The 25,476-nt window shown below is 45.0% G+C and overlaps 1 protein-coding gene across 2 annotated transcripts in view; it reads right to left on the bottom strand.

The window, feature by feature from the left end:
• Nucleotides 1-24,136, bottom strand: part of UBR2 (ubiquitin protein ligase E3 component n-recognin 2) — a 128,144-nt gene extending 104,008 nt beyond the window's left edge. For both annotated transcript variants that reach the window (XM_077485711.1, XM_077485710.1), the window contains exons 1-2: nucleotides 24,008-24,136; nucleotides 13,763-14,022 (exon numbers count right to left, since the gene is read on the bottom strand). In XM_077485711.1, coding sequence (XP_077341837.1) covers nucleotides 13,763-14,022; nucleotides 24,008-24,088 — 341 coding nt within the window. In that variant the 5' untranslated portion in view covers nucleotides 24,089-24,136. The remainder of the gene's footprint in view (nucleotides 1-13,762; nucleotides 14,023-24,007) is intronic.
• Nucleotides 24,137-25,476: the final 1,340 nt, after the last annotated feature.

Here is a 25,476-nt window from a genome sequence, read left to right as displayed (position 1 = left end):
CTCCATGTGATTGGAGCAGAGATCAGTGTACACTAAATGAAAGCCCAACCCCCCCCACAGTTAGTAACACACCCCTAGGAACACTTAACCCCTACACTGCCACCCACAGGTTAACCCTTTCACTGCCAGTGTCATTTACACAGGAATCACTGCATTTATATAGCAGTGATTACTGTATAAATGACAATGGTCTCAAAAATGTGTCAAAAATGTCCGATGGGTCCCCGGCAATGTCGCAGTCACAATAAAAATCGCAGATCGCCGCCATTACTAGTAAAAAAAATAATAATAAAAAATTATTAATAAAAATGCTATAAAACTATCCCTATTTTGTAAACGCTATAACTTTTGCGCAAACCAATCAATAATCGCTTATTGCGATTTTTTTTACCAAAAATATGTAGAAAAATACGTATCGGCTTAAATTGAGGGAAAAAAATGTTTTTTTATATATTTTTGGGGGATATTTATTATAACAAAAAGTAAAAAATAATGTGTTTTTTTCAAAATTGTCGCTCTATTTTTGTTTATAGCGCAAAAAATAAAAACCGCAGGGGTGATCAAATACCACCAAAAGAAAGCTCTATTTGTGGGAAAAAAAGGACGTCAATTTTGTTTGGGAGCCACGTCGCATGACCACGCAATTGTCAGTTAAAGCGACGCAGTGCCGAATCGCAAAAAGTGGTCTGGTCTTTGACCAGCAAATTGGTCCGGTCTGAAAGTGGTTAATCTGTACCAGAATGACAGGAAGAAAAAAGTGTGGCGAAGGCTTGGAACAGCTCTTGATCCAAAGCAAACATCATCTGTAAAACATGGTGGAGCTTGCAGTGTGATGGCATGGGCATGCATGGATGGCTTCCAGTGGCACTGGGTCATTGGTGTTTACTGATGTGGCAGAAGCAGCTGGATGAATTCTGCAGAGTTTAGAGATTACCGTCAGCCAGATTCAGCCAAATGCAGCAAAGTTGATGGACGGAGCTTTACAGTACAGATGGACAATGATTCAAAACACACTGCAAAAGCAACCCAGGAGCTTTTGAAGGAACCACACCCCTGGACCACACTGCACAACCCTGGACCCATAAAGCACCCCGCCAGGAAACTTTATGGCTGAAAAAACCAAAGCCCTGGATCCTGGGGTCCAGCTCTCTAAAAAGAGAAGCGTTACAGGCTAAACCTTGTTTCTTCCGCCACAAGACCCAGGTACCATTCAATTCGGCCTGAAAAGACACTTTGAATGGATCCGGTTCCATAGCTTGTCCCAGCAAAGGAATATTCCAGGGGAGCTCAGCATAGCACATCTTTACTTGTGACCAACACATAAGCCACTAGCAAAAAAACTGAGGTACTCCCAGTAGTGGGAGGGGTTATATAGGGAGTGAACTTCCTGTCTTAGGGTGTGCCAGTGTCCATCACCTAAAGGTGGCCTATAACCCACATAGTAACTACTAGGGTTCTGTGTCCCATGATGTACAATAAAGAAAAAGTGGAATATTCTGCATGGCCGAGTCAATCACCTGATCTCAACTCAATTGAGAATGCATTTCACTTGCTGAAGGCAAAACTAAAGGCAGAAAGACCCACAAAGAACAACTGAAGACAGCTGCAGGTAGGCTGGATTCACACCTATGCATTTTTTGTGCTTTCTGCAGATTTGCGCTACATTCAATTTAACATGGTTTCCTATGGCACACGTTCTGTAGTGCAAATCTGCAAAATGCAAAAAGCACTAAAAATGCAGAAGTGTGAATTTAGCCTTAGCCCACGTACACACGGTCGGAGATTTTGCCAACCAAATCCGTCGGATTTTGCCCGTTGGATTTAGTCCGACGGATTGTGTCCGAAACTGTTGCATACACACGGTCGGGCCAAGTTGGCGAAAAATCCGATCTTTGAGAACGTGATGACGTAATTTCATTACGATGGGACTACATTCAGGCTAGTAGCCAATAGCTTTGATGTAGGAATTTGATCTGAGCATGCGTGGCACTTGGTCCGATGAAAATGCTCTACACATGATCGGATTAGGTCCGTCCAGCCCAGTTGGTCGGGAAATATTTCCAACATGTTGGAAAATTGGGTCAGACGGAGATTCGGACGGAATCAGTCCAATGCATACCACACACAGTCGGATTATCTGATGACACGGTCCGATAAGACTCATTCCGACAGATTCTCCGACCGTGTGTACAAGGGCTTAGGCTCGGTTCACACAGGGGCGACTGCGATCCGACTTCAGGTCGCCCCTAGTCGCCTCAGGTCGGACAAGATTTAAAAATCAATGTAAGTGAATGAGAGCCGTCCTAATGCACGCTACTGAAGTCGCCTCCGACTTCAAAAGAAGTTCCTGTACTACTTCAATCCGACTTGTAGGCGACTTGTACCCATTGATTTCAATGGAGGTCGCCTCCAAGTCGGATCTCTGTCTATACGGAGGAGACTTTGACAGAATTATTAGCTCTGAAGGGGGAACTCCACGCCAAATTTGCGTGGGTTCCCCCTCCGAGAGCATACCAGGCCCTTAGGTCTGGTATGGATTCCAAGGGGAACCCCCTACGCCGAAAAAAACGGCGTGGGGGCCCCCCCCCAGATCCACACCAGACACTTATCCGAGCACGCTACCCGGCCGGCCAGGAAATGGGGTGGGGACGAGCGGGCGCCCCCCCCCCTGAGCCGTACTAGGCCGCGTGCCCTCAACATGGGGGGGTGCCTTGGGGGAGGGGGGCGTGCGTCCCCCCCTCCCCAAAGCACCTTGTCCCCATGTTGATGAGGACAAGGGCCTCTTCCCGACAACCCTGGCCGTTGGTTGTCGGGGTCTGCGGGCGGGGGGCTTATCGGAATCCGGGAGCCCCCTTTAATAAGGGGGCCCCCGGATACCGGCCCCCCACCCTATGTGAATGAGTATGGGGTACAATGTACCCCTACCCATTCACCTGTAAAATAAAAGTACAAAAAAAACACAACACACGAGATAAAATACTTTATTGCACAGCTCCGGGGGTCTTCCGTCTTTGGGGGGTCTTCTCGCCGGACTCCTCCGCTATCTTCTTGTAGCTCTTTTACTAGCGGAGGAGCCCGGAATTCTTCTTCGTCGCCGCGGCCTCTTCTTCCGACTTTGGGGGTCTTGTCCCCCTCTTCGGTTCTTCTGCCGGGCCACCGCGCCTTCTTATAGCTCTTTTACAGGCGGTGGCCCGGTCTTCTGTCGCCGCCGCCGCCTTCCGTTCTTCTTCTTCTTCTTTTCCTGGAAATGTTGACTCGAAGTTCTCTCCGGCCGCAATGCCAGGGACGCGCTGCGCTGCCACTTATATAGGGACAAGGGGCAGTGTCACATGGGTTGGTCACATGGGTTGATGTCACATGGTGACCCCGCCCCCTTATGATGTCACAGTCCCGGAGGATGCTGGGACTGTCACCATGTGACATCAACCCATGTGACACTGCCCCTTGTCCCTATATAAGTGGCAGCGCAGCGCGTCCCTGGCATTGCGGCCGGAGAGAACGTCGAGTCAATATCTCCAGGAGAAGAAGAACGGAAGGCGGCGGCGACAGAAGACCGGGCCACCGCCTGTAAAAGAGCTATAAGAAGGCGCGGTGGCCCGGCAGAAGAACCGAAGAGGGGGACAAGACCCCCAAAGTCGGAAGAAGAGGCCGCGGTGACGAAGAAGAATGCCGGGCTCCTCTGCTAGTAAAAGAGCTACAAGAAGATAGCGGAGGAGTCCGGCGAGAAGACCCCCGAAGACGGAAGACCCCCGGAGCTGTGCAATAAAGTATTTTATCTCGTGTGTTGTGTTTTTTTTGTACTTTTATTTTACAGGTGAATGGGTAGGGGTACATTGTACCCCATACTCATTCACATAGGGTGGGGGGCCGGTATCCGGGGGTCCCCTTATTAAAGGGGGCTCCCGGATTCCGATAAGCCCCCCGCCCGCAGACCCCGACAACCAATGGCCAGGGTTGTCGGGAAGAGGCCCTTGTCCTCATCAACATGGGGGACAAGGTGCTTTGGGGTGGGGGGGCGGACGCCCCCCCCTCCCCCAAGGCACCCCCCCATGTTGAGGGCACGCGGCCTGGTACGGCTCAGGAGGGTGGGGCGCCCGCTCGCCCCCACCCCCTTTCCTGGCCGGCCGGGTAGCGTGCTCGGATAAGGGTCTGGTGTGGATCTGGGGGGGACCCCCACGCCGTTTTTTTCGGCGTAGGGGGTTCCCCTTGGAATCCATACCAGACCTAAGGGCCTGGTATGCTCTCGGAGGGGGAACTCACGCCAAATTTTTTTTCAGAAATTTGGCATGGAGTTCCCTCTTCAGAGCTCATTCTCTGATTGGCCATGGCAAAAGTCGCCTGGCCTGGGGCGACTTGTAAGTCGCCCCAGGTCGTGTCTAAAAGTCGTGTTCAAGTCGTCTCCAAGTTGCCTCACAAAGTCGTCCTGAAGTCGTGTCGCCCCTGTGTGAACTGAGCCTTAGAGTCTGGCAAAGTATCAGAATGGAAGAAACCCAGTATTTGGAAATCTCCATGGGTTCCAGACTTCAGACAGTCATTGCCAGTAAAAGACTCTCAACAAAATATTAAAAATGAACATTTATGATTATATTTGTCCAATAACATTTGAGCTCCTAAAAATGAGGGGACTGTGTATTAAAATGCTTTCAGTTCCTAACACTTGTACTTGATATTTATGTTCAACCCCTTGAATTAAAGCTGAAAGTCTGCACTTCAAATTCATTCCAATTCAACTCGGCCCCCACCTACATCACTAACCTAGTCTCAAAACACCAACCTACTCGTTCCCTTCGTTCCACCCAAGACTTACTGCTCTCTAGTTCCCTCATCACCTCCTCCCATGCTCACCTCCAGGACTTTTCCAGAGCCTCTCCCAACCTCTGGAACTCCCTACCCCAATCTGTCCAACTATCTCCTACTCTGAATCCCTGAAAACCCTTCTCTTCAGAGGAGCCTATCCAGCCCCCACCTAAAATCTGTACTTTTATTTTCTCCATCAGATCATCACCCACATTTATTACCTTTTGTATCACTTGACCCTCCCTCCTAGATTGTAAGCTCTAACGAGCAGGGCCCTCAGATTTCTCCTGTATTGATTTGTATTGTATCTGTACTCTCTGCCCTTGTGTTGTAAAGCGCTGCTCAAACTGTTGGCGCCATATAAATGCTGTATAATAATAATTTGGATTGTTTCGTTTTAATTTAATTCTGGTGGCATACAGAGGCAAAAGTAAGAAAATTGTGCTTGTGTCCAAATATATATGGACCTAACTGTCCCTTATATCAGAGCATTTCAAATTATTGATTTGAAGCTAAAAAGTTCATCAACTGGCATTAAGAAGTCTTCATTTTTCCAGTGGGGGATACAGCTTATGTTAACACCCATCTTGATAGCGATCGCGTTTCTATTTCTTACGTTGCATATTTAAAAAAAAAAAAAAAAAAAAAGGAAGGAGCGCACACACACACACACACACACACACACACACACACACGGAAGGACACCTTATAATGAGCATGCTAGGTATGCAGGCCTGGGAATTCCAGTGCAGTGATATCACTGGACTCCACCAGAAACATCAGAATATGGTGGATTAGCTCTATAGTGTCTACCAAAAACTGATTAATAAATCCTAATTTAATGGACTGATACTTTAAAACAATACACATTTGAAGAGGAAAGCATAGCTGTTTATAAATTTATTGCAATTTGCCAGGACCAAAAGAAAAAATAAGTTACATTTTTTTTTATTTATAGTGTTCATTCTTTTTTTAAAAGCCTTTATATGGATTACTAAATTCCTTGCTCATAATTCTTATTGCTTAGGAAATATGTAGTGTAAGATTAACTAACCCATGTCTGTATGTAAAATAAAGAGATTGTATATATAGATAGCAAAAGACAAAAACAAAAAAAATGTTTTTATATATATCTCTCTAGGCTACTTTCACACTGATCTGCTGCAAAAATTTGCAGCGATTTTGCCATGATTTTACCTTGTTTGCGGTGAGTTTTTTTAAAGGGAAATGTGACTCAAAATGTACGAAAAATGCATTGTGGGTCCCTTTTTTTACCATGTTTTCCACTGCTTTCAATGGGAAGGCAAGTTTTTAAATGTTTTTTTTTTTTTAAGTCACCAAACATGCTCCAAAACAGACGCGCACTGCCCCTAATTTAAGGGAAAGCATCTTCCTTGCGGTATTCAGGCACTTTCGTTTCAACACAAAGGTGCTTCAAAAACTCCTCAGTGTGACAGTAGCCTTAGAGAGGCATTCCAGGTATGGAAAAGTTTACATATTTACATTTGTCCAGCTTGGACCAGTGCAACTCAGCATTTTCCATTCCAATATGGGGTCTTCCAGAAGCTAAAAGTCGCTGTAGTAGAAACCACTACTGCAGTGATCTCCATTAGCTTCCAGACCCCGTCGCTTTGCATTTTCCAAAAGAATGCAAGGCATTCTAGGATAGGATGAGGTGAAGAGGCAGGGCAGTGGTGTCGCACTCCACCGTGCCCAATCAGGAAATGCTAGGCATTTGTTGAGAAAAAAAAACGCTAAGTATTTTCTGAATGGCACTCAGTGAGACTTCCTTTGTTCACAATGTAGCAGGTCAGCCCCTCGGCAAAGGGCCTGAAAGCTAGTGGAGATCACTGGACTAGCTGTGTCTACTACAGTCATTTCCAGCGAGATCCCAAAAAGGTATGGTATATGTAAAGTTACCAAACCTAGATCTCATCTTTAAAATAAATACAACGAAAACTGTAAGGCTTCACCGACACTCGCACGACTCCAAAGTCGCACAATTTTCAGTGCGACTTTGCAGCACAACTTGATCAGACTTTACACTTTGGCACTAACTCAGACCAAAAGTCGCATCAAAGTAGCGCAGGGATCTTTTCTAAGTCACACCGATTTGAACGAGTGCCATTACATGCAATGGGCTGAGACTTGCTATGTGACTTTATGTGTCCAAAGTCGCATGACATGTCGCACAAGTGAAAATGGAGCCTAACTATATTTCAAGGAGTTCAGCAAACTGTATTGTATCATTCTTAGTTTTGATCAAAGATTACTTTTAACTTCCTGCCATAACAGAGCTGGGCAGATGAGACCCCAGTCCACTGTGGTGACCTTGCTGACAAAAGGCAGAGTGTAAGGCGAGGGCACAGAGCAGCGCAGAAGGTAACCAGATCTCTAGAGAAGCTATTTTTGGGGATGCTACTATTAAGATGCTCAGGACTAGATAAGGTGATGTGGCGGGAAGCACTGGGGAGTAGTTGCTGTAAACCAGGTCACGTTAAGAGTCACTCAGGGTTTGTTTCCTGTTTGCAAACAAGGCAGCCCGAGTTCTGCCTTTTCACTTTCTTCACATCTGGCATATCTACTGCATTCATAATGTTCTTATTCACATTTAGCAATCTTCATGTTCCTCTTCTCATACTTCACTTTGCAGTGTCCTCCTGGTACTTCCTTGGACCTTAATGATCTGGCACCTGATACTGTACTTACAGGAACCTCTTATGGTTCAGGAGAGGCTGCTGGAAGATACTCTAACCTAAATGCATGTGTAACCTATGCATAATGCAGCTCACAGCAGCCTCAGAAGACAGGCAGTGCAAATCGTACATGAAAACCATACTAGGACACAACCTAGCTGCTCAAGGCTTTCTTTTTTTTTCTCTCAGGCATAGCTCTGTCATGTTATGAATCCATCCTACAACCATAGGCATCTGGTGAAGTGGAATCTTCTTTTGTCTACCTGCTTGTAATACAGAAGAGGTGTCCCCAAATACACCCACTCTACGTTTCCTGCAGTCTGACATATCAGGGTTTCTGCGTGTCACAGTCTATAATAACGTGCTTCTAACAGACATCGATCAGATGCAAAACTCCAGTCCTCAGGGCACCCCAACAGGTCATGTTTTCAGGATGTCCCCAAGAAGAAACGGCTGTGGTAATTACTAAAGCAGTAAAACTGATCAAATCACCTGTGCAAAATAATGGATAGCGTGAAAACATGACCTGTTGGTGCACCTTGAGGACTGGAGTTCAGGAACACTGGTATAGAGAAAGAATACTAGTACAGATAGAGAAGACAGAGTTTAGAACAGTGCTTCTCAACCCTGTCCTCAGGACCCACTAAAAGGTCAGATTTTATGTATTACCTTGGGGAGATGCAGACTAGAATACTGCAATCACTGAGCAGCAAATTATATCACCTGTGATGTTTTTCAATTATCTTGCAAACCCGGCCTGTGAGTGGGTCCTGAATAGGGATGACCTCAGGCATGTTTGCATGAACCACGTGCTGAGCCCGCCAGGAAGTCGGTGCAGCGCTGTTCTAATCACAGGCAGTGAGACATTTCCCAATGTACGGCTGCAGATATCGGGAAATGTTTCACTGCCTGTGATTAGCGCAGCGCTGCGCCGACTTCCTGGCGGGCTCAGCATGTGGTCCATGCGAACATGCCGGAGCTCAACCCTAGTCCTGAGGATAGGAGTTGAGAACCGCTGGTTTAGGAGGAAGACCTACCCACAACTCATGTGAGGGGATCTGTAAAATCCGGCTGTAGGTAAAGTGGTTGACATGAAATATGAACTAAGTTTATCCTTCTATAGTGTGTACTGGTCTCTATCCACATCACCTGGCATTAAAGAGGAAGTAAACCCTTTCAAACCACTTTGACCTACAGGTAAGCCTAGATTAAGGCTTACCTGTAGGTCCAAGCAATATCTCCTAAACCTATATGGTTTAGGAGATATTTGCCCGAAAATGGGCACCGCTGTCTACGGCGCATGCGCCGTAGACAGCGGCACGCAGGCGCACTAAATGCGGCAAGTCCAAGAATGGATCTGCCTAATTTGTCGACTCCCGTGCGCATGCGCGGGAGTGACGTCATCGCGGCTTCGCTGAATGGCAGCGGCGGAGCTGCGAGACGCGACTCCCGTGCGCATGTGCGGGAGTGACGTCATCGCGGCTTCGCCGCTGTCATTCGTCGGAGCTGCGAGACGCCACCAGCAAGATGGATGCGGCGGACTACAGGGGACAGCGGCGACTTCGCTGGCTCCTGTGTCAGGTAAGTGACACATAATGAGCTACTATGCGATGCATAGTAGTCCATTATGCTTTACCTTTGCAGGGAAAAAAAGAGGAAGTAAACCCATCAGGGTTTACTTCCTCTTTAAAGTGGTTGTAAACCCTTACAACCAACTTTGACCTAGAGGTAAGCCTAGATTAAGGCTTACCTGTAGGTCCAAGAAATATCTCCTAAACCTATAAGGTTTAGGAGATATTTACCCGTAGACAGCGGCGCGGAGGTGCACTGGGGCAGGCCACAGATCGCGGTGATATGCCGCGAGTGTCGGCTCCTGTGCGCATGCGCGGGAGTGACATCATCGCGGCTCCGGCGCAGCAAGACCCGGAAGTCGCTCTGGGATACATGGCAGCGGGGAAGAGGAAGACGGAGGACTGCTTCCGGGGCTTCGTTCTCAGGTAAGTTATTCATAATGAGCTAGTATGCTATGCATACTAGCTCATTATGCCTTTGCCTTACAGGGTGCGCTTTAAAAAAAAAATAATTTGCATTTACTTCCTCTTTAAAAGCAAAACTCTTATGCACACAATACAATAGACTGCACCATTTTGCTGTTCACATTATCAAAACATGAAGTGTTAGTGTAGCTTCTTTTCAAAATTGAAGCCTCATGTCGAGTCAGCGGGCGTTTGAAGCCTTTTAACACCTCCCATTCAAGTCTATAGTAACGCTTTGCAAACACTCTGGCAGGTGTTTGAGGCACAGATTTGCCGCGATAAAATTTGTTTATTTCTGTCACTTTCCATTGTAGTGCAGTTTTAACGTGCTTTTTCCGTCCGCTGCCTGTTCCTCTGTTATCTGCACAAGTCCCTTCTGAAAAGCTCTCCACACTGAGATCTGCAGAATGTAATTTCAGCTTCCTACTCCTTTTTTTTCTGACCACTCAGACAAGCTTTATAAATTCTGCACTTTGAACTGATGTTGGGACAAGAAGACTGCAGATACAACAGGTACAACTTATGTAGGAGGATTTGTTCCATCTCTGTGTATCACTTCAAGCCAGTCACTTCCCTGGGTATATGTAAGGATTTACAACCACTTTAAAGTGGAGTTCCACCCAAAAATGGAACTTTTGCTTTAAGGGAAGGTGATCCCCGACATGCTACATTTGGCATGTCATTTTTTTGGGGGGGGGGAGAGCGGATACCCTTTTTTAGATGGTCCCAGCTCCCACCGCAAGGGAGATCACCCCTCCTCCCTCCCTCTCAGCAATCATCTGGGACAGGTCACAGGTGATGCCACAGCCGGGCACCCACATTAACATAGCAGGCACTGCAGAGAGGAGGGGGAGAGGAGCGGGGCTTTGTTCCCCCGCATTGCTGGACCCTGGGACAGGTTAAGTGTCTGATTATTAAAAGTCAGCAGCTGCAGTGTTTGTAGCTGCTGACTTAATTTTTTTTTTTTTTTAAGCGAAACTCCAATTTAACTAAAGAAGAATTCGACCAGCACTCCTATAAGAATAAGTTTGAAACCTCCCATTCCAGTGAAGATAAACTCTCTCTTGCAGAGCTTCAGATGCACCTATCACTTCCAGACGCTTTGGATAGCATGCCCCCTGCTGGGCACTGTGATCCTGTCCACCAGCCCTATATCACTATTCTGTAGTGAGGTGGTAGCCTGCGAGAGAAATTAAGTGCCCTGCAGGAGACGTTCTGTCTGACAGACCCAGAAGTGTCAGGTAGTAATGGCACCAGGAGCTATGAAAAAGATTGAAGTATACAACTCTTTTTTTTTTTTTTTTTAAGGAGACAGCTAGTCGAGATTTTTCATACTGGTGAGGTGACACAGGGTAATGAACCACGCACCATCTTCAGCATAGCTGCAGTGTTTGTTGGATGGCATAGTCAATTAAATAGTTGAATCTTTTGATTGGAACTGCGCTCTGAAGTAAATTAAGAACAACCAGGCCGAGTGAAAGGCCAGGCTATAAAGAAGGCTAAAAATAAATGATATTAACTTGCACTGCTGCTGCATCGAGCTGAAAACATCTTAGATATTTTAACCACCTGCAGACCGGACATTTTCACCCCTTACCTGCCCAGGCCATTTATTTTTCAGTGCGGTCACATCTTGAATGAAAATGACTCAGGCACGCAACACCCAAAATTACATTTTTATAATTTTTTCAGTTAAATAAAGCTATCTTTTGTGGGTATTTTATCACTACTGTTTGTTTTTTTGCAATATAAATGAAAAAATAGAAACTAAGAAAAAAAAAGTGTTTATTATAAATTTTGAAAAAAAAAAAATTATATACATACATACAGACACTGCATCCGGAAAGTATTCACAGCACTTCACTTTTTTCACATTTTGTTATGTTACTGCCTTATTCCAAAATGGATTAAATTCATTGTACCCCCTAATGACAACATGAAAGAAGTTTGTTTGAAATCTTTGCAAATTATTAAAAGACTAAAAAAAAAAAAAAATCCCATGCACATAAGTATCACAGTCTTTGCTCAATACTTTGGTGAAGCTCCTTTGGCTCCAATCACAGCCTCAAGTCTTTTTGTGAATGATGCTACAAGCTTTGCACACCTATTTTCGGTCAGTTTCTCCCATTTTTCTTTGCAGGACCTCTCAAGCTTCCATGAGGTGGATGGGGAGCGTTGGTGCACAGCTATTTTCAGATCTCTCCAGAGATGTTCAATTGGGTTCCAGTCTGGGATCTGGATGGGCCATTTAAGGACATTCTCATAGCTACTCCTTTGGTATCTTGGCTGTGTGCTTAGGGTCGTTGTCCTGTTGGAAGGTGAATCTTCACCCCAGTCTGAGGTCCAGAGCACTTTGCAGCAGGTTTTCGCCAAGGATGTCTCTGTACATTGCTGCATTCATGTTTCCCTCGATCCTAACTAGTCTCCCAGTACCTGCCGCTGAAAAAAATCCCCACAACATGATGCCGCCACCATGCTTCACTGTAGGGATGGTATTGGCCAGGTGATGAGCAGTGCCTGGTTTCCTTTAGACATGACGCTTGCCATTCAGGCCAAAGAGTTCAATCTTTGTTTCATCAGACCAGAGAATTCTGTTTCTCATGGTCACAGAGTCCTTCCAGGTGGGCTGTCATGTGCCTTTTACAGAGGAGTGGCTTCCGTCTGGCCACTCTACCATACAGGCCTGACTGGTGGAGTGCTGCAGAGATGATTGTTCTTCTGGAAGGTTCTCCTCTCTACACAAAGAAATGCTGGAGCTCTGTCCAAGTGACCATCAGGTTCTTGGTCACCTCCCTAAGACCCTTCTTCTCTGATCGCTCAGTTTGACCGGACGGCACACCTCTAGGAAGAGTCCTTGTGTTCCAAACTTCCCCCATTTACGAATGATGGAGGCCACTGTGCTCATTGGGACCTTCAACGCTGCGGACATTATGCTGTACCCTTCACCAGATTTGTGCCTCGATAAAATTGTGTCTCAGAGGACTACAGACAATTCCAAGGACTTCATGTCTTGGTTTGTGCTCCGACATGCACTGTTAACTGTGGGACCTTATTATAGACAGGTGTGCGCCTTTCCAAATCATGTCCAATCAACTGAATTTAGCACAGGTGGACTCCAATCAAGTTGTAGAAACATCTCAAGGATGATCACTGGAAACAGGATGCACTTGAGCTCAATTTTGAGTGTCATGGCAAAGGCTGTGAATACTTATGTGCGTGTGATTTTTTTCGTTTTTATTTTTTTCATGTTGTCATTATGGGGTATTGTTTGTAGAATTTTGTGGAAAATAATATAATCCATTTTGGAATAAGGCTGTAACAACAGAATGTGGAAATAGTGAAGCACTGTGAATACTTTCTGGATGCACTCTATATATGAAAATTGATTAATCCTGATGTACTGACGACCTCTCTCATTTCTTGAGACCCTAAAATGCCAGGGAAATACCCCCAAATTATCCCTTCTTTGAAAGTAGAAAGTACAGACTATTTAGTAAGATGGTGAGTTTTTTGAAGTTGTAATTTTGTCACAATTTTTTGAAAAATTAAGAAATAAAATTTTTATTTTTTCACAAAGTTGTAATTTTGCCAAGTTATTTCTAACAAACAGCATAGTAATACTTATAATTACACCAAAAAACACATTCTGCTATGAATATGGGGATACCACGTGTAATGCCCCGTATACACGGTAGGACTTTCCGGCGACAAAATCCGTCTGATTTTTTTCTGACGGATTTTGGCCTAGCGGAACTTGGAACTTGCCTAGCGTACACACGGTCGCACAAAGTTGTCAGAAAATCCGATCATTCAGAATGCGGTGACGTAGAACACGTAAAACGGCAAGCTGCTCCTTAATGCTGTGTGCTGACAGCTTTCCTCCATAGATAAAAGCACTTTTCTTAGCTTTGCCTTGCTAACACTGCCCTGTCCTGATCCTGTCTGACATACTAAGGCAGGCTGCATGATGGGCACTGGTGAGGCATAGGCAGGCTGCAAATGATGGGCACTGGTAGGCTGCTGGGCACTAGCAGGCTGTATTGATCTCCTGTTGTATGTCTGCAGTCTCTGACCATCTCCTGTATAAAAATATTTTTTAAAAACAGTAATTTTCGGTATCGGGCAATTTCGTTATCTGTTTTCAGCCTAATGTACTTTTCATTTTTGGTTTCTGCTCCAACAAACCCATTTGATGCACCCCTATTTGAAAGTAAATTGGAGCACAGAACTTACCTGCAGGAGTAAGTTGGTTCACCCACTTTAAACACACGACCACAGAGCTGGGAGGGTTTATTTGCTTGTTCCAACTTTTGAAACCCAATGGCTGGGTCTTCTCCGCACACGTACCACTCCAATGGTCCCAGGAGGACATGCTGTGCTAGCATTTCTTCATGATCAGTAACTGGGTCTGCCTGCCGGCAGTATATTTGAGGGACATAGTGGGCGAGATGTTGGTAGACTTCTTTAGGCAGATCAGTTGCTTGGAGCCATTTCTATTAAAGACAAAAGAAAACACACATATGAAATGGGGGAAAGCAACACTTCATCATGGCAGCAGAGTTTTGCTTCCTGGTTCACCTCCTCCCAGCTATGACACATATAGACTATTATGACCAGTGTGTGGCCACTCTGTATTTCCTAAATGTAGCTGTTCAAGTAAGGGTGGTCACTGAAGACTGGAGAAAATGCTACGATAGCAGGATGTTTTGCTCTTTGAGCTCACTTACCTAGACTTATTTTTTAAGCAAGCAGAAAGCACCCAGTTTCCCCTGAGCTGTGTGTCATGTCAGATGACACACAAAGCATGAGAAGTCACATCTTGCTTTTCCAGCAGTCTTCATCAGCTGCACATCTGACAAGAGGCTGGTGTGAAGGTTTGCGATTAAACCTCAACTCTGGGAATGATACAAAATCAATGCTTGTAACAGGGCCCCCCTGTACTTCAAATGTTGAATAGGGGTGCCAGGGATAATCGGTATTACTTGCTTTATCCCTGTGACTTGTCCTCCATAGAGTCCTCTCTAAAGAACTTTAGGCTGTGGTTACAGGCTATCCCCCTCACTTACAATGCAGGGTTATAAGTCCTGCACTGCACGTGATGACGCCAAGGGACTGCCCACAGCCTCGAGCTTGAGAACAGCGCTGGAGTTTGCCAGGGCCAGGGATATGGTAAGCAATAGAGTTTATCCTTGAATCCCTAAATGAGCATTTAACACTTGCATGGGGGGCAGTGCAAGGGTACATGGTTTCTTATTCCGAGAGTTCAGCTCCAGAGACCCAGTTGCCAGACCGTTCATTTTAATAAAAGTATTCCCATAAAATTATACGTGCCTTCATTGTATTTTATGCATGTTATTTGCCTGTAAAAACTTCCCTTAAAGCGGAGCTCCACCCTAAAGTGGAGCTTCCGCTCATTGGAACCCCCCCCCTCCGGCGCCACAATTGGCACCTTTCAGGGGGGAGGGGGGTGCAGGTACCTGTACAGTACAGGTATCTGCACCCACTTCCGGCATAGATATTTGCAGAATCTACGCCCCTTTCTGCAGGTCCCCCGCTGTCTGCTGGGAAACACACGGATCCCAGAGACAGCGGGGACCATCCTTATTGCGCAGTGCGACTCGCGCATGCGCAGTAGGGAACCGGGAAATGAAGCCGCAAGGCTCCACTTCCTGATTCCCATACCCAAGATGGCAGCGGCAGCACCCGAGAGACGATCGAGAGATCGGCTTTGGGTGCCGACATCGCGGGCTCGCTGGGCGGGTAAGTGTCCTTATTTTAAAAGTCAGCAGCTGCAGTATTTGTAGCTGCTGGCTTTTAAAAAAAAAAAAAAAAAAAAAAAAAAAACGGCGGAACTCCCGCTTTAAGTAGACATCAAAAAGCACAAAGACTGCTGCTGAGCCGAGCCATCTTAGATATGATGTCAACAGCCCCAGCAAATTCAGAGGGGTCACTCAACTGACACTCTCTAAGAGAGAGAAAGGAGAGAGCCACTGCTCTTGTTACATAAGCGGTAAGGATGAAAAAAGTCCATCCAGTTTAACCTGTGTTTATGTCAATAGTACATCGCATAGCCCTGTAGGTTGTGGTATTTAAGATGCTCATCTAATAGTTTTTTTAAATTATCGATGCTCCCTGCTAATACCACTGCTTGTGGAAGAGAATTCCACATCCTTACTGCTCTGACAGTAAAGAACCCTCTACGCAGTTTAAGCTTAAACCGCGTCTCTTCTAATTTTAGTGAATGACCACGTGTCTTTTTAAATTCCCTTTCGCTGAAAAGATTTTACCCTATTTTAGGGTCACCAGTACGGCATTTGTACATCGATATCATATCCCCTCTCAAGCGAGAATAGGTTCAATGCTTGTAGTCTTTCCCCATAGCGGAGGTCCTCCAGTCCCTTTATTAGCTTTGTTGGCCTTCTCTGGACTCTCTCTTGCTCCAGCAAATCCTTCCTGAGGACTGGTGCCCAGAACTGGACAGCATATCCAGATGTGGCCGGACCAGAGTCTTGTAGATTGGGAGAATTATCTTTTTATCTCTAGAGTGAATCCCCTTTTTAATGCACGCCAATATTCTGTTGGCTTTGCTTGCAGCAGTTTGGCATTACATGCCATTGCTGAGCCTATCATCTACTAGGACCCCCAGGTCCTCTTCCATGCTAGATTCCCCCAGAGGTTCCCCCCTAGTGAGTAACTTGCATTCATATATTTTTGGCACACAAATGCCTTACCTTACATTTTTCAACATTAAACCTCAATTGCCCTGTAATTGTTCACCCCATTTGTTTGTTCTTGCAAAGTTTCCACATCCTGCGTAGAAGTTATTGCCCTGCTTAGCTTAGTATCATCCGCAAATACTGAGATTGAGCCGATTATCCCATCCTCAAGCTCGTTTATGAATAAATTAAACAGGATTGGTCCCAAGACAGATCCTTGGGGGACCCCACTTTCAACACTGGACCATTCTGAGTACTCTCCATTTTGCATAGAGCTGGATCAAGATTGAGCTCAGGTATCACCAACATTCAAGAATCCTCAATGTGTGCGCAGATACACCAGCGGTATCTGGGGGGGGGGGGGGGTTATCCTGTGCACAGAAGGTTTTTTACCTTAATGCTGAGAATGCATTAAGGAAAAGAACCACTTTAATTTATGGAAGGACAAAAACTCTGCAAAAAACCATGCAAGCTACTTGATTTTCCTGTACTTTCACTGCAATTTTTTAGGTTGGTGATATGGTGTTGGTGACAGGGTCTCTTAAACAAAAAAACTGCTATGCCTGGATTTTGTAAGGCATAGTGGTAATTTATAGAGGGTTGCCAAAACTATATATATGGCTGCCAGAAGGAGATTGAGCATAGGGCCAAGTCCGGGTGAGAGTGATTTATGGGGCTTCCGTGCTGTGTGAGAGAACCCTCTATGGGGCAAGCTGTGGGGAAGAGGATGATAAATAAAAGTCAGAAGTTGCATTGTTTTTGGCTTTTTAGGTCTGGTACTTAGCTTTGTATTTCATTCTTTTTATTGGCATTTTTGTAGAAAATAGTACATCCAATTAGAACTGTATCAATAAAGATAATTATTTTGTTTGAAAACGTTTACAATAACAATGCTCTTTGAAAATCAATCCTTGGTAGACTACTTTTCAGAGGTGTTTGACAGGCTGTAAAGAATGGTTATTTGGTCTCCTCACCGCCTGTGTTAACCCCTAAAAATCCATTGCATTGCCATGACGTGCATTACACGCGGTTTTTAATGTGGAAATCAATCTCTGAATAAATCTCCCTCTCCACCCCTCTTCTACTCTGCCATTTTTTAAAATATTTCAGGTATCTTCCATGTGTGCGCAGATACGCTGGTGGCATCTTATATTTATTTGGGTCCTGGTACTTAATGTGATTGTAGCCGTATTAGTGCAATTGTGACAGAGAAAATTGAGTGCTGTCCATGATACTTTTTTATTTGCACTAAGGGCCGGTTCACACTGCGGGCGATGCGAGGCGACACCGACTTGCCTCGCCGCGACCTGCCGCGACCTCAGCGGCAACTTGCAAATGACTTCTGTATAGAAGTCAATGCAAGTCGCCCCGAGGTCGCCCGAAAGTAGTACAGGAACCTTTTTTCTGAGTCGGAGCGTCTCGAGTCGCTCCTCTCAGAACGGTTCCATTGTACAGAACGGGGGCGACTTGTCAGATCGCGGCGAGGCAAGTCGTGTCGCCTCGCATCGCCCGCAGTGTGAACCGGCCCTAAATGGGGGGGGGGCTTATACGCAGAAATCTGTCACACATGTGCAGATATTTTGCCGGTCTTTGCCAGGACCCAAAATTGAGTACTGTCCGTGATACTTTTTTTATTTTTTTTATTTGCACTAAGATACAATTTTTCAGGACAAGCTTTCAGTACTGCTTGGACCTTGAAGAAGGGGACAAAGACCGGCAAAACATCTGCACACTAGTGACAGATTTCTGCGTATAAGCCCCCCCCCCCCCCATTTCTGTTCTGCGTATGTGCTGCATATTTCTGTGCAAACATTCAGTAACTTACTGCCTTCTGGGATTGCTATGTTACACTCATCCCAGGAAGCAATGTTGGGTTTCACGCGAAGAGCTACTGCAAGGCTACATTGCCTTGGAGCGATCAACTGTCCCTAACCACAAGTGGTCACTCCACATATGATCAAATCTGAACACTGGAGAAAATTTGAAGCCACCGACAGCTTGCCACTGTTTTGTACATGCGATCAGTGGCTGCAAATATCCGCATCTGCCTGAGAGTCCATCTTCAAAAATCTGCTGGATTCCTGCAGCAGCTTAAACAATTTTGTTGTGTGAATGAGGCATGTAGCAGCTGACATTAGGCTCTGAATCAGGCACTCTTACAGAATCTATAGCCTTTTTTTCTTTGTATGCAAGGTGATGCGAGTAATGTAAATATAAAACTATCAATTATTGTTAGGTCCCTTGCACACAGGGCTTTCCCGCTGCAGTACGTCCCTCCCTGTGTTTTAGATATTGTGGATTTAGCTCCATCCAGCTGCAGGCAGACATAGATTATGACACGTTGCCTGCTGCACCTGTCCCTTCTGGGCGCACTGAAATGCTGGTAGAAACGCTCTGCAGCTGGACAGGCATGTGAGTAAGGGACCTTAAAGTAAGTTTTACTGTAACAGGCCCAAAGTCTGTAAGCTTTGTGCTCAAACTATTGAGTGAGGAGCTAAAACAGAAAAAAAAAAAAAAAAAATGCGAAACGGTCACAAAAAGTCACATAAGTTATTAAGTTTCAGTAACTATAGTTAAGAAGTCTTCCTTCACCACCTAGTTGTTTACTGCACTTCTAGATGTCCAAAAATAAATGCAATCATTTCAATTAGTCATAAATTTTAACATTACCAAAAAATGCCACAAATAGGTATTGTCCTTTTTCTGACACGTCGCCTTCCACAGAACATGCATTACAAATCGTTGTTTATTCATCAGACGAGTAAGGCCTCTTGTACACTGCAGCTTGAAAAAGCTCAGTACATCTTATTTTTTTTTACTGAGCTAAAGTACAGCCCATTTATTATAATGTGCCTATGCACACAGGCGTGTAAACAAGCGCTGCGTATTCTAAAGATTAAAAAAAAATAAAAAATTGAATCTGCATTTTCGGTCAGTAAATGACTCCTATATACACACACAAAATGTGAGCAAGTGCACGCAAATGGCTATTATTTGCAATCTGCAGAAGAACGCGAGAATAAGTTTGCGCGAAAATACACGCAAATACATAAAAAAAAAATGATATGAAAAAGTAGATGCTCTAAGAGTATAGTGTGCAATCTGCACTATTTATTTTCAACACAAAACATGTGTTGCTGCCATCAATTTCAAAATGACCTTATGTTTTCCTTAAAACGGCAGATTTTCTCAGTTTGAATATTTGATATGTATTTTATTTTCTATTCTGACTAAAATACATTTTTTTTTCCCATTTTTAAAAGTCTTTACATTCTATTTTTATGTAGATTTTACACAGCGTCCCAACTTTTTGGGAATTGGGGTTGTAGTTGGTAACAGATTGTATCCTGTGTGTATATAATTGGATTTATAAGGTATCCTGTGTGCACATCATTGGTTGTAGATTCTATCCTGTGTGTATAATTAGATATACAATGGGGTTGATTTACTAAAGGCAAATCCAATTTACACTAGAAGTGCACTTGCTGTAGATCCGAGAGGAAGATCGGAAATGAGGGGAAGCTCTGCTGGTTTTATCATCCAAACATGTACAAGAAAAATGCTGTTTTTTGATTTTCCTTGTATGTCCCCCTCAGATCTACAGCGACGGCACTTCCAAGTGCATTTGTAGTGCAAAGTGGATATACCTTTAGTAAATAAATCCCATTGTATCCTATGCGTGTATGTAGTTGGTTGCAGATTGGATCCTCAGGGATGTTCAATTCCTATCGCTCAATGCCCAGGATATGTGGTCCCTGGGCACCGGGCAAGAATAAAGTGTGACATGTTTGTATCTATTTACTCAGCGTAAAACATCATCTTTTATATTTACTAAAAAATTGGGTTATGTATCTATTTTTTTTGTGTGCGTTATTTCAAAAATCGCTGAGCAAATAGCAAATTGCAACACCCATCAATTTAATCTCTAGGGCCTTTACCTTAAAAAAATATATATAATGTTTGGGGGGTCCAAGAAATTTTTGAGCAAAAAATAAAAAAAAACATTAAAAGTTTAAGTCGCCTAATAGGGGTAGAGGGGGGAGGGCATGAGTAAGGCAGTCATGTGACAGTGAAAAGGGCAGTCAGGGCAGTCCATCATCCAATGAATTTAGAGTTAAGCCTGGTACACCAAGTATTTCTTCATTCAACCCAGTGGGCTGAATGAAAAAAAAAAAAAAACATGGAGGAGCTAGAGAGGAGCCACTGTACTATGTGATGTTAGTACAATGACCTCCTCACTGTGTTTTTGTGTCCCCAGGCAGAACACACCGAATGTCCTCTGGTTTCTGTTGAGCCGACCGATCCCAGCCGATATTTGGCCCATGTGTACCAGGCTTTTAAGAGCCTAAAGCCTTGTACACATGATCAGATTTTCCACAGACAAAACCTCTGACTCTTATCCGAAGGCGTGTGCCTGGATTTTGTCTTGCATACAAAACGGCAAGGAATTGTCGGCCAACAAACACGAACGTAGTGATGGACTACATGGTTTTACAGCTCTTTAGTGCCACCCTTTGGGCTTCTGCTAATTTCGTGTTAGTAGAAGTTTGGTGAGTGTTGATTTGCGCTTTTCATTTGTGAACGGCCGTTCGTCAACCAGCCATGTTGCAGACTCGGAGGAGCTAGCGTGTTATTTATTATTGGCCTTGGCATTATTGCTTTGACCCAAGTTCAGTCCAGGAACAGGAGGAGGATTTCTTGTACCAAAAATTGGTTGCTTTATTCATCGTGACCAATTATGTCATATGCCTTTACTGCTGGAGCTCCAGGAGAATAATCCAGATGATTTTCGGAATTATCTCCGCATGACTGACCCCTGCTTTCACCAACTCTTGGCATTGTTGACCCCCTATATTAAGAAGCAGGACACATGCATGAGGCTTTTATTCTATTCTTTGGTTGAATAATAATGATTTGATTTGGTATATTTTCTATAATTTTGGATGCATAGAATGCACTTTTTGGTTAAGTTCTATTGGCAGATAGCCTGTCTAATTTAGTTTTCTTTTTTAATGCACAATAAAAAAAATTGTGTAGAATAATACTTGGTTATGTGTTTACTTCAAATGACAGTTTGGGAGTAGGCAATTACATAAAAAAAAAATACCATGTAACATTGACAAGGGACACCAACATAGTTGTATCTTTGATCTTAAAAACGATGGGATAATGGTGCTGTGAACTTGCCCAAAAAAAATAAAAATAAAAACCAAGCATAATAATATTATTCTTGATCTCACTAGAAAAAAAAAGCCTTTGAAATTCGTTTGCAATAACTCCATCAGTATCACCAGCAAAGCAGCTTCATTATTATCCCATTAACCGCTTCCTGCCAAATTACGTCCTTGGCTTTGAGCGGGGACACAGGATCCACCGACCCCGGATGTTCAGAATAGAGATTTCCGGCGGACCAGAAGGTCGCTGGAGTCTCTATGATCGTTCGGAGGCCCGGCTCGATTTTATGACGTCACGCCCGGCCTCTGTATTAAAAAAAAACAGCGCCGCTTCAGCTGGGCGTTTTTTTGTTTTGTTTTTTATTTCAGGCTTCCCAGCCTAGAGGTGAGATGCGGGGTCTTATTGGCTCCATATCTCACTGTAAAGAGCACCTGTCATGCCATATTCCTATTACAAGAGATGTTTACATTCCTTGTAAGAGAAATAAAGGTGATAAAAAAAATTTGGGGGGGGGGGGGGGAAGTGTCAAGCTAAAATAAAATTAACAATGAAACATTTTTTTTTTTTAAAGCGCTCCTGTCCCTGTGAGCTTGCACGCAGAAGGGAACGCATACGTAAGTCTCGCCCACATATGAAAATGGTGTTCAAACCACACGTGAGGTATCGCCGTGAGCATTAGAGCAAGAGCAATAATTGTAGCCCTAGACCTCCTCTGTAACTCAAACATGTAACCAGTAAAAAAAATTTAAAAGCGTCGCCTATGGGGATTTTTAAGTAGCAAAGTTTGGCACCATTCCAGGAGCGTGGCTTGGGCCTAGCTCCGGAGTGGCGGCCATCTTTCTACACCCAGGCCGTTTACAATGTGATCTCTCCGTCAAATGACGGAGCGATCACTTGTAAACAAACCAGCGTCATGTCATGACGCCAGTTCCTCTCTCCCCTCTCTGTACAGTGGAGGGGAGAGATCGTGTCAGCAGCACTGTGGGCTGGATCTGTAGTGCCCACAGCGCTGCTCTGTGACAGCCATCCCTCCATACCCCGCGATACCCAGCCATACCCTGCGATACCCAGCCATACTCGGCCGATATTACAGTGCAAATTCAATTATTATTTGCTGATCCGAAAACTGATCCGATCGGTGACTCTGATCCGAGGAATGATCCGATCCATGAGTTTTTTGATCCGTTGCACCCCTATTACTCGGCGTAACAATTTTTCACACTATGCAAAAACATTGGGCTAACTTTACTTTTTTTTTTTTTTAAACACAAAAAACATTTTTTCCCCCCAAAAAAAACGCATTCGAAAAATTGCTGCGCAAATACCGTGCGAGATAAAAAGTTGCAATGCCTGCCATTCTATTCTCTAGAATAATTTTTTGCTAAAAAAAAAAAAAAAAACATAAACAATGTTTGGGGGATTCTATATAATTTTTTAGCAAAAAATTATGATTTTTACATTTAGGGGAGAAATGTCAGAATTGGCCTGGTAGGCGAGTGGTTAAAGAGAATGTTTCGCAGCATTTGGAGATTTCAGAATTTGCTGCATCACAAATGTTAATTCTCTTATATCAACGCTAGTTTACAAGACCGACTGCTGCTGGTCCTGGCTTCCGAGCATGAGTGTTTGTACTTTGGACTTTTGTCTGACGGACTTGTGTACACATGCTCTGACAACAGACATTTGTCCGCGGAAAGTTTTAAAGCCTGCCAGCCAACATTTGTCCGTGGAAAATTCGACAATTGTTCGATGGCGCGTACATATGGTCAGATTTTCCGACAACGGTCTGTCATCACAAATTTCCCAGCGGAAAATCTGATCGTGTGTACGAGGCTTTAGGCTGGATTCACATATGTTGCAGTCGCAGGTCACAGCAGGGGGTCCGGTGAGTCCCTGTTCACCAATTCAGGTGCAAATCGGGTCAGAATTTCTGCCTGAACTGGCACCTGAATTGGAACCAAAGACGAACATGACCCCTTTTAAAATGAGTACCGCAGCCGCCCCAGAGCTGTGTGACCTAGCTGCATAGAGAGGTGGTGCAGTGGGTAGGACAGGTGGCACACAGGAGAGAGGTGTGAGGTGCAGTGGGTAGTAGAGGTGGTGCAGTGGGTAGTAGAGGTGGCACAGAGGACAGAGGGGTGCGATGGGTAGTGGAGGTGGTGCAGTGGGTAAGACAGGTGGCACACAGGAGAGAGGTGGGTAGTAGAGGTGGTGCAGTGAGTAGAACAACTGGCGTGCAGGACATAGGCGGGTAGTAGAGGTGGTGCAGTGGGTAGGACAGTTGGCACGCAGGACAGAGGTGGTTCAGTGGGTAGGACAGCTGGTACACAGGACAGATGTGGGTAGTAGAGGTGGTGTAGTGGGTAGGACAGCTGGCACACAGGACAGAAGTGGGTAGTAGATGTGGTGCAGTGGGTAAGACAGCTGGCACACAGGACAGAGGTGGTGCAGTGGGTAGGACAGCTGGTATACAGGACAGAGATGCAGTTGGATCCTTCTAGAAGGTAGCAGTGTGGACAGGTCGGTGTGGTGATGGTGGGGCCCTGGCTCATACACAGGGGCCCCGGTACACGGAGGGGACACCTACCAGCGCCACATCCCGGGCGGAGCAGGCCAGCAGTTCGCTGTCAGTCCCGGAATCCTCGGCCTCCGGTACAGAGGACGCCATCTTCACTGAGCAGTAGACGGACCGGAAGCGGAAACACGTCACGCAGGAGAAAGCCTATCCCGGAGCAAACGTCGGAGGTCCCCGCCGGCTGTGTGACTACAAGTCCCAGCATGGAGGGTGTAGGAGGGGGACATGCTGGGAGTGCACATCCCTCACCCTGCGCTGTGTATACATCTATGCTGGGACTTGTAGTTCTCTGGCTCCTCTGTGTGATGTTGGAGGAACGTCCTCCACAGTCCTGTGTGTAGAGAGCTCTATGTCATAGTATGTCAGTGTACACAACTTTATTCTCAGATCTGGGGGAGATTTCCTTTGTGGGGACAGAACAGGAAGGCAGAGGAAATCTCTACAACCCTGCTTAGACAGGTGTTCCCAATGGAAGATGTCCCCTCTCTTCCTGGTCTGGGGACAACAAGAAAGATTGTAGATTTCCCATCACCTCCTGTTACTGTGACAATAGCCATCAGAGTCAGTAGAGAAGGGGAATCTACCCTTGACACACAGACAGCAATAAAAACCTGACAGTCCCAGGGACACGCATGGAGAGCGGTACAAGCGCACATATATGAGGTGAAAAGGCATTAATGCTCCCCCAAAAATCTCTCTATCCTGTGCTGGGAGATGTATCCCCTGTACGTGGATGTGATCAAATCTGTTATATCTTCCAGGTCCCATGCCCGGTGGCTGCACAGGGTACACAGGAGGTTGCTTGCTTGGCACTGCTGCCATTCACAGAACACTTTAAATTTTTTTAATTGGATGCAAGGCCTTCTTTGATTGGATGGGGTGGGGAGATGACATCACAATCTCCTTCCTGTCCAATCAAAGAATGGCATGTATTCATGGAGGAAGATGCGAGGCATTCTGTAAATGGTGCCCATTCTTGGAGAGCGACCTCCTGTGTTCACTATGCAGCAGGGCAGACGCTGGGCACAGAACCCAGAAGCTCATGAAGATCACTGGAGCAGCAGTACATACTACCGCTGGCAGAGCTAGAGGAGCCTGTGTACAATATGTGCCTAAATTATCCATGTTTGTATCCACGGTCACACAACTTTTGTGTGACCGTCTGTATGCAAGCCAAGCTTGAGCGCAATTCCATCGGAAAAAAGTTTTGTACGATGGAAATTCCACTCGTGTGTACGGGGCTGGTCATTTTTTTGCACATCCCCTCCCAGAAAAATGGTATGTGGCAATATAGCGGTACTGCGTCAAAACTGTAGGTGTGGTCAGATTGCATCAACAGTGGGAGGGACTTAAATGGCCATATGCTTTAATGACTGTGCCAGAAACCAGTATGTAACAGACAGTGCGAACCTCAGTACACTCGTTTTAATAAAATAATACTGTTCTATTGCACATCCTTTATTACACACAGCTAATCTTAA

The sequence above is a fragment of the Lithobates pipiens genome, unplaced genomic scaffold (assembly GCF_037356315.1).
Source record: "Lithobates pipiens isolate NorthernLeopardFrog02 unplaced genomic scaffold, aLitPip1_a1.2 Scaffold_18, whole genome shotgun sequence".
NCBI classification, from domain to species: Eukaryota; Metazoa; Chordata; class Amphibia; order Anura; family Ranidae; genus Lithobates; species Lithobates pipiens.
The sequence above is the reverse complement of the archived record's forward strand: the minus strand, read 5'-3'. Positions and strand labels throughout refer to the sequence as shown.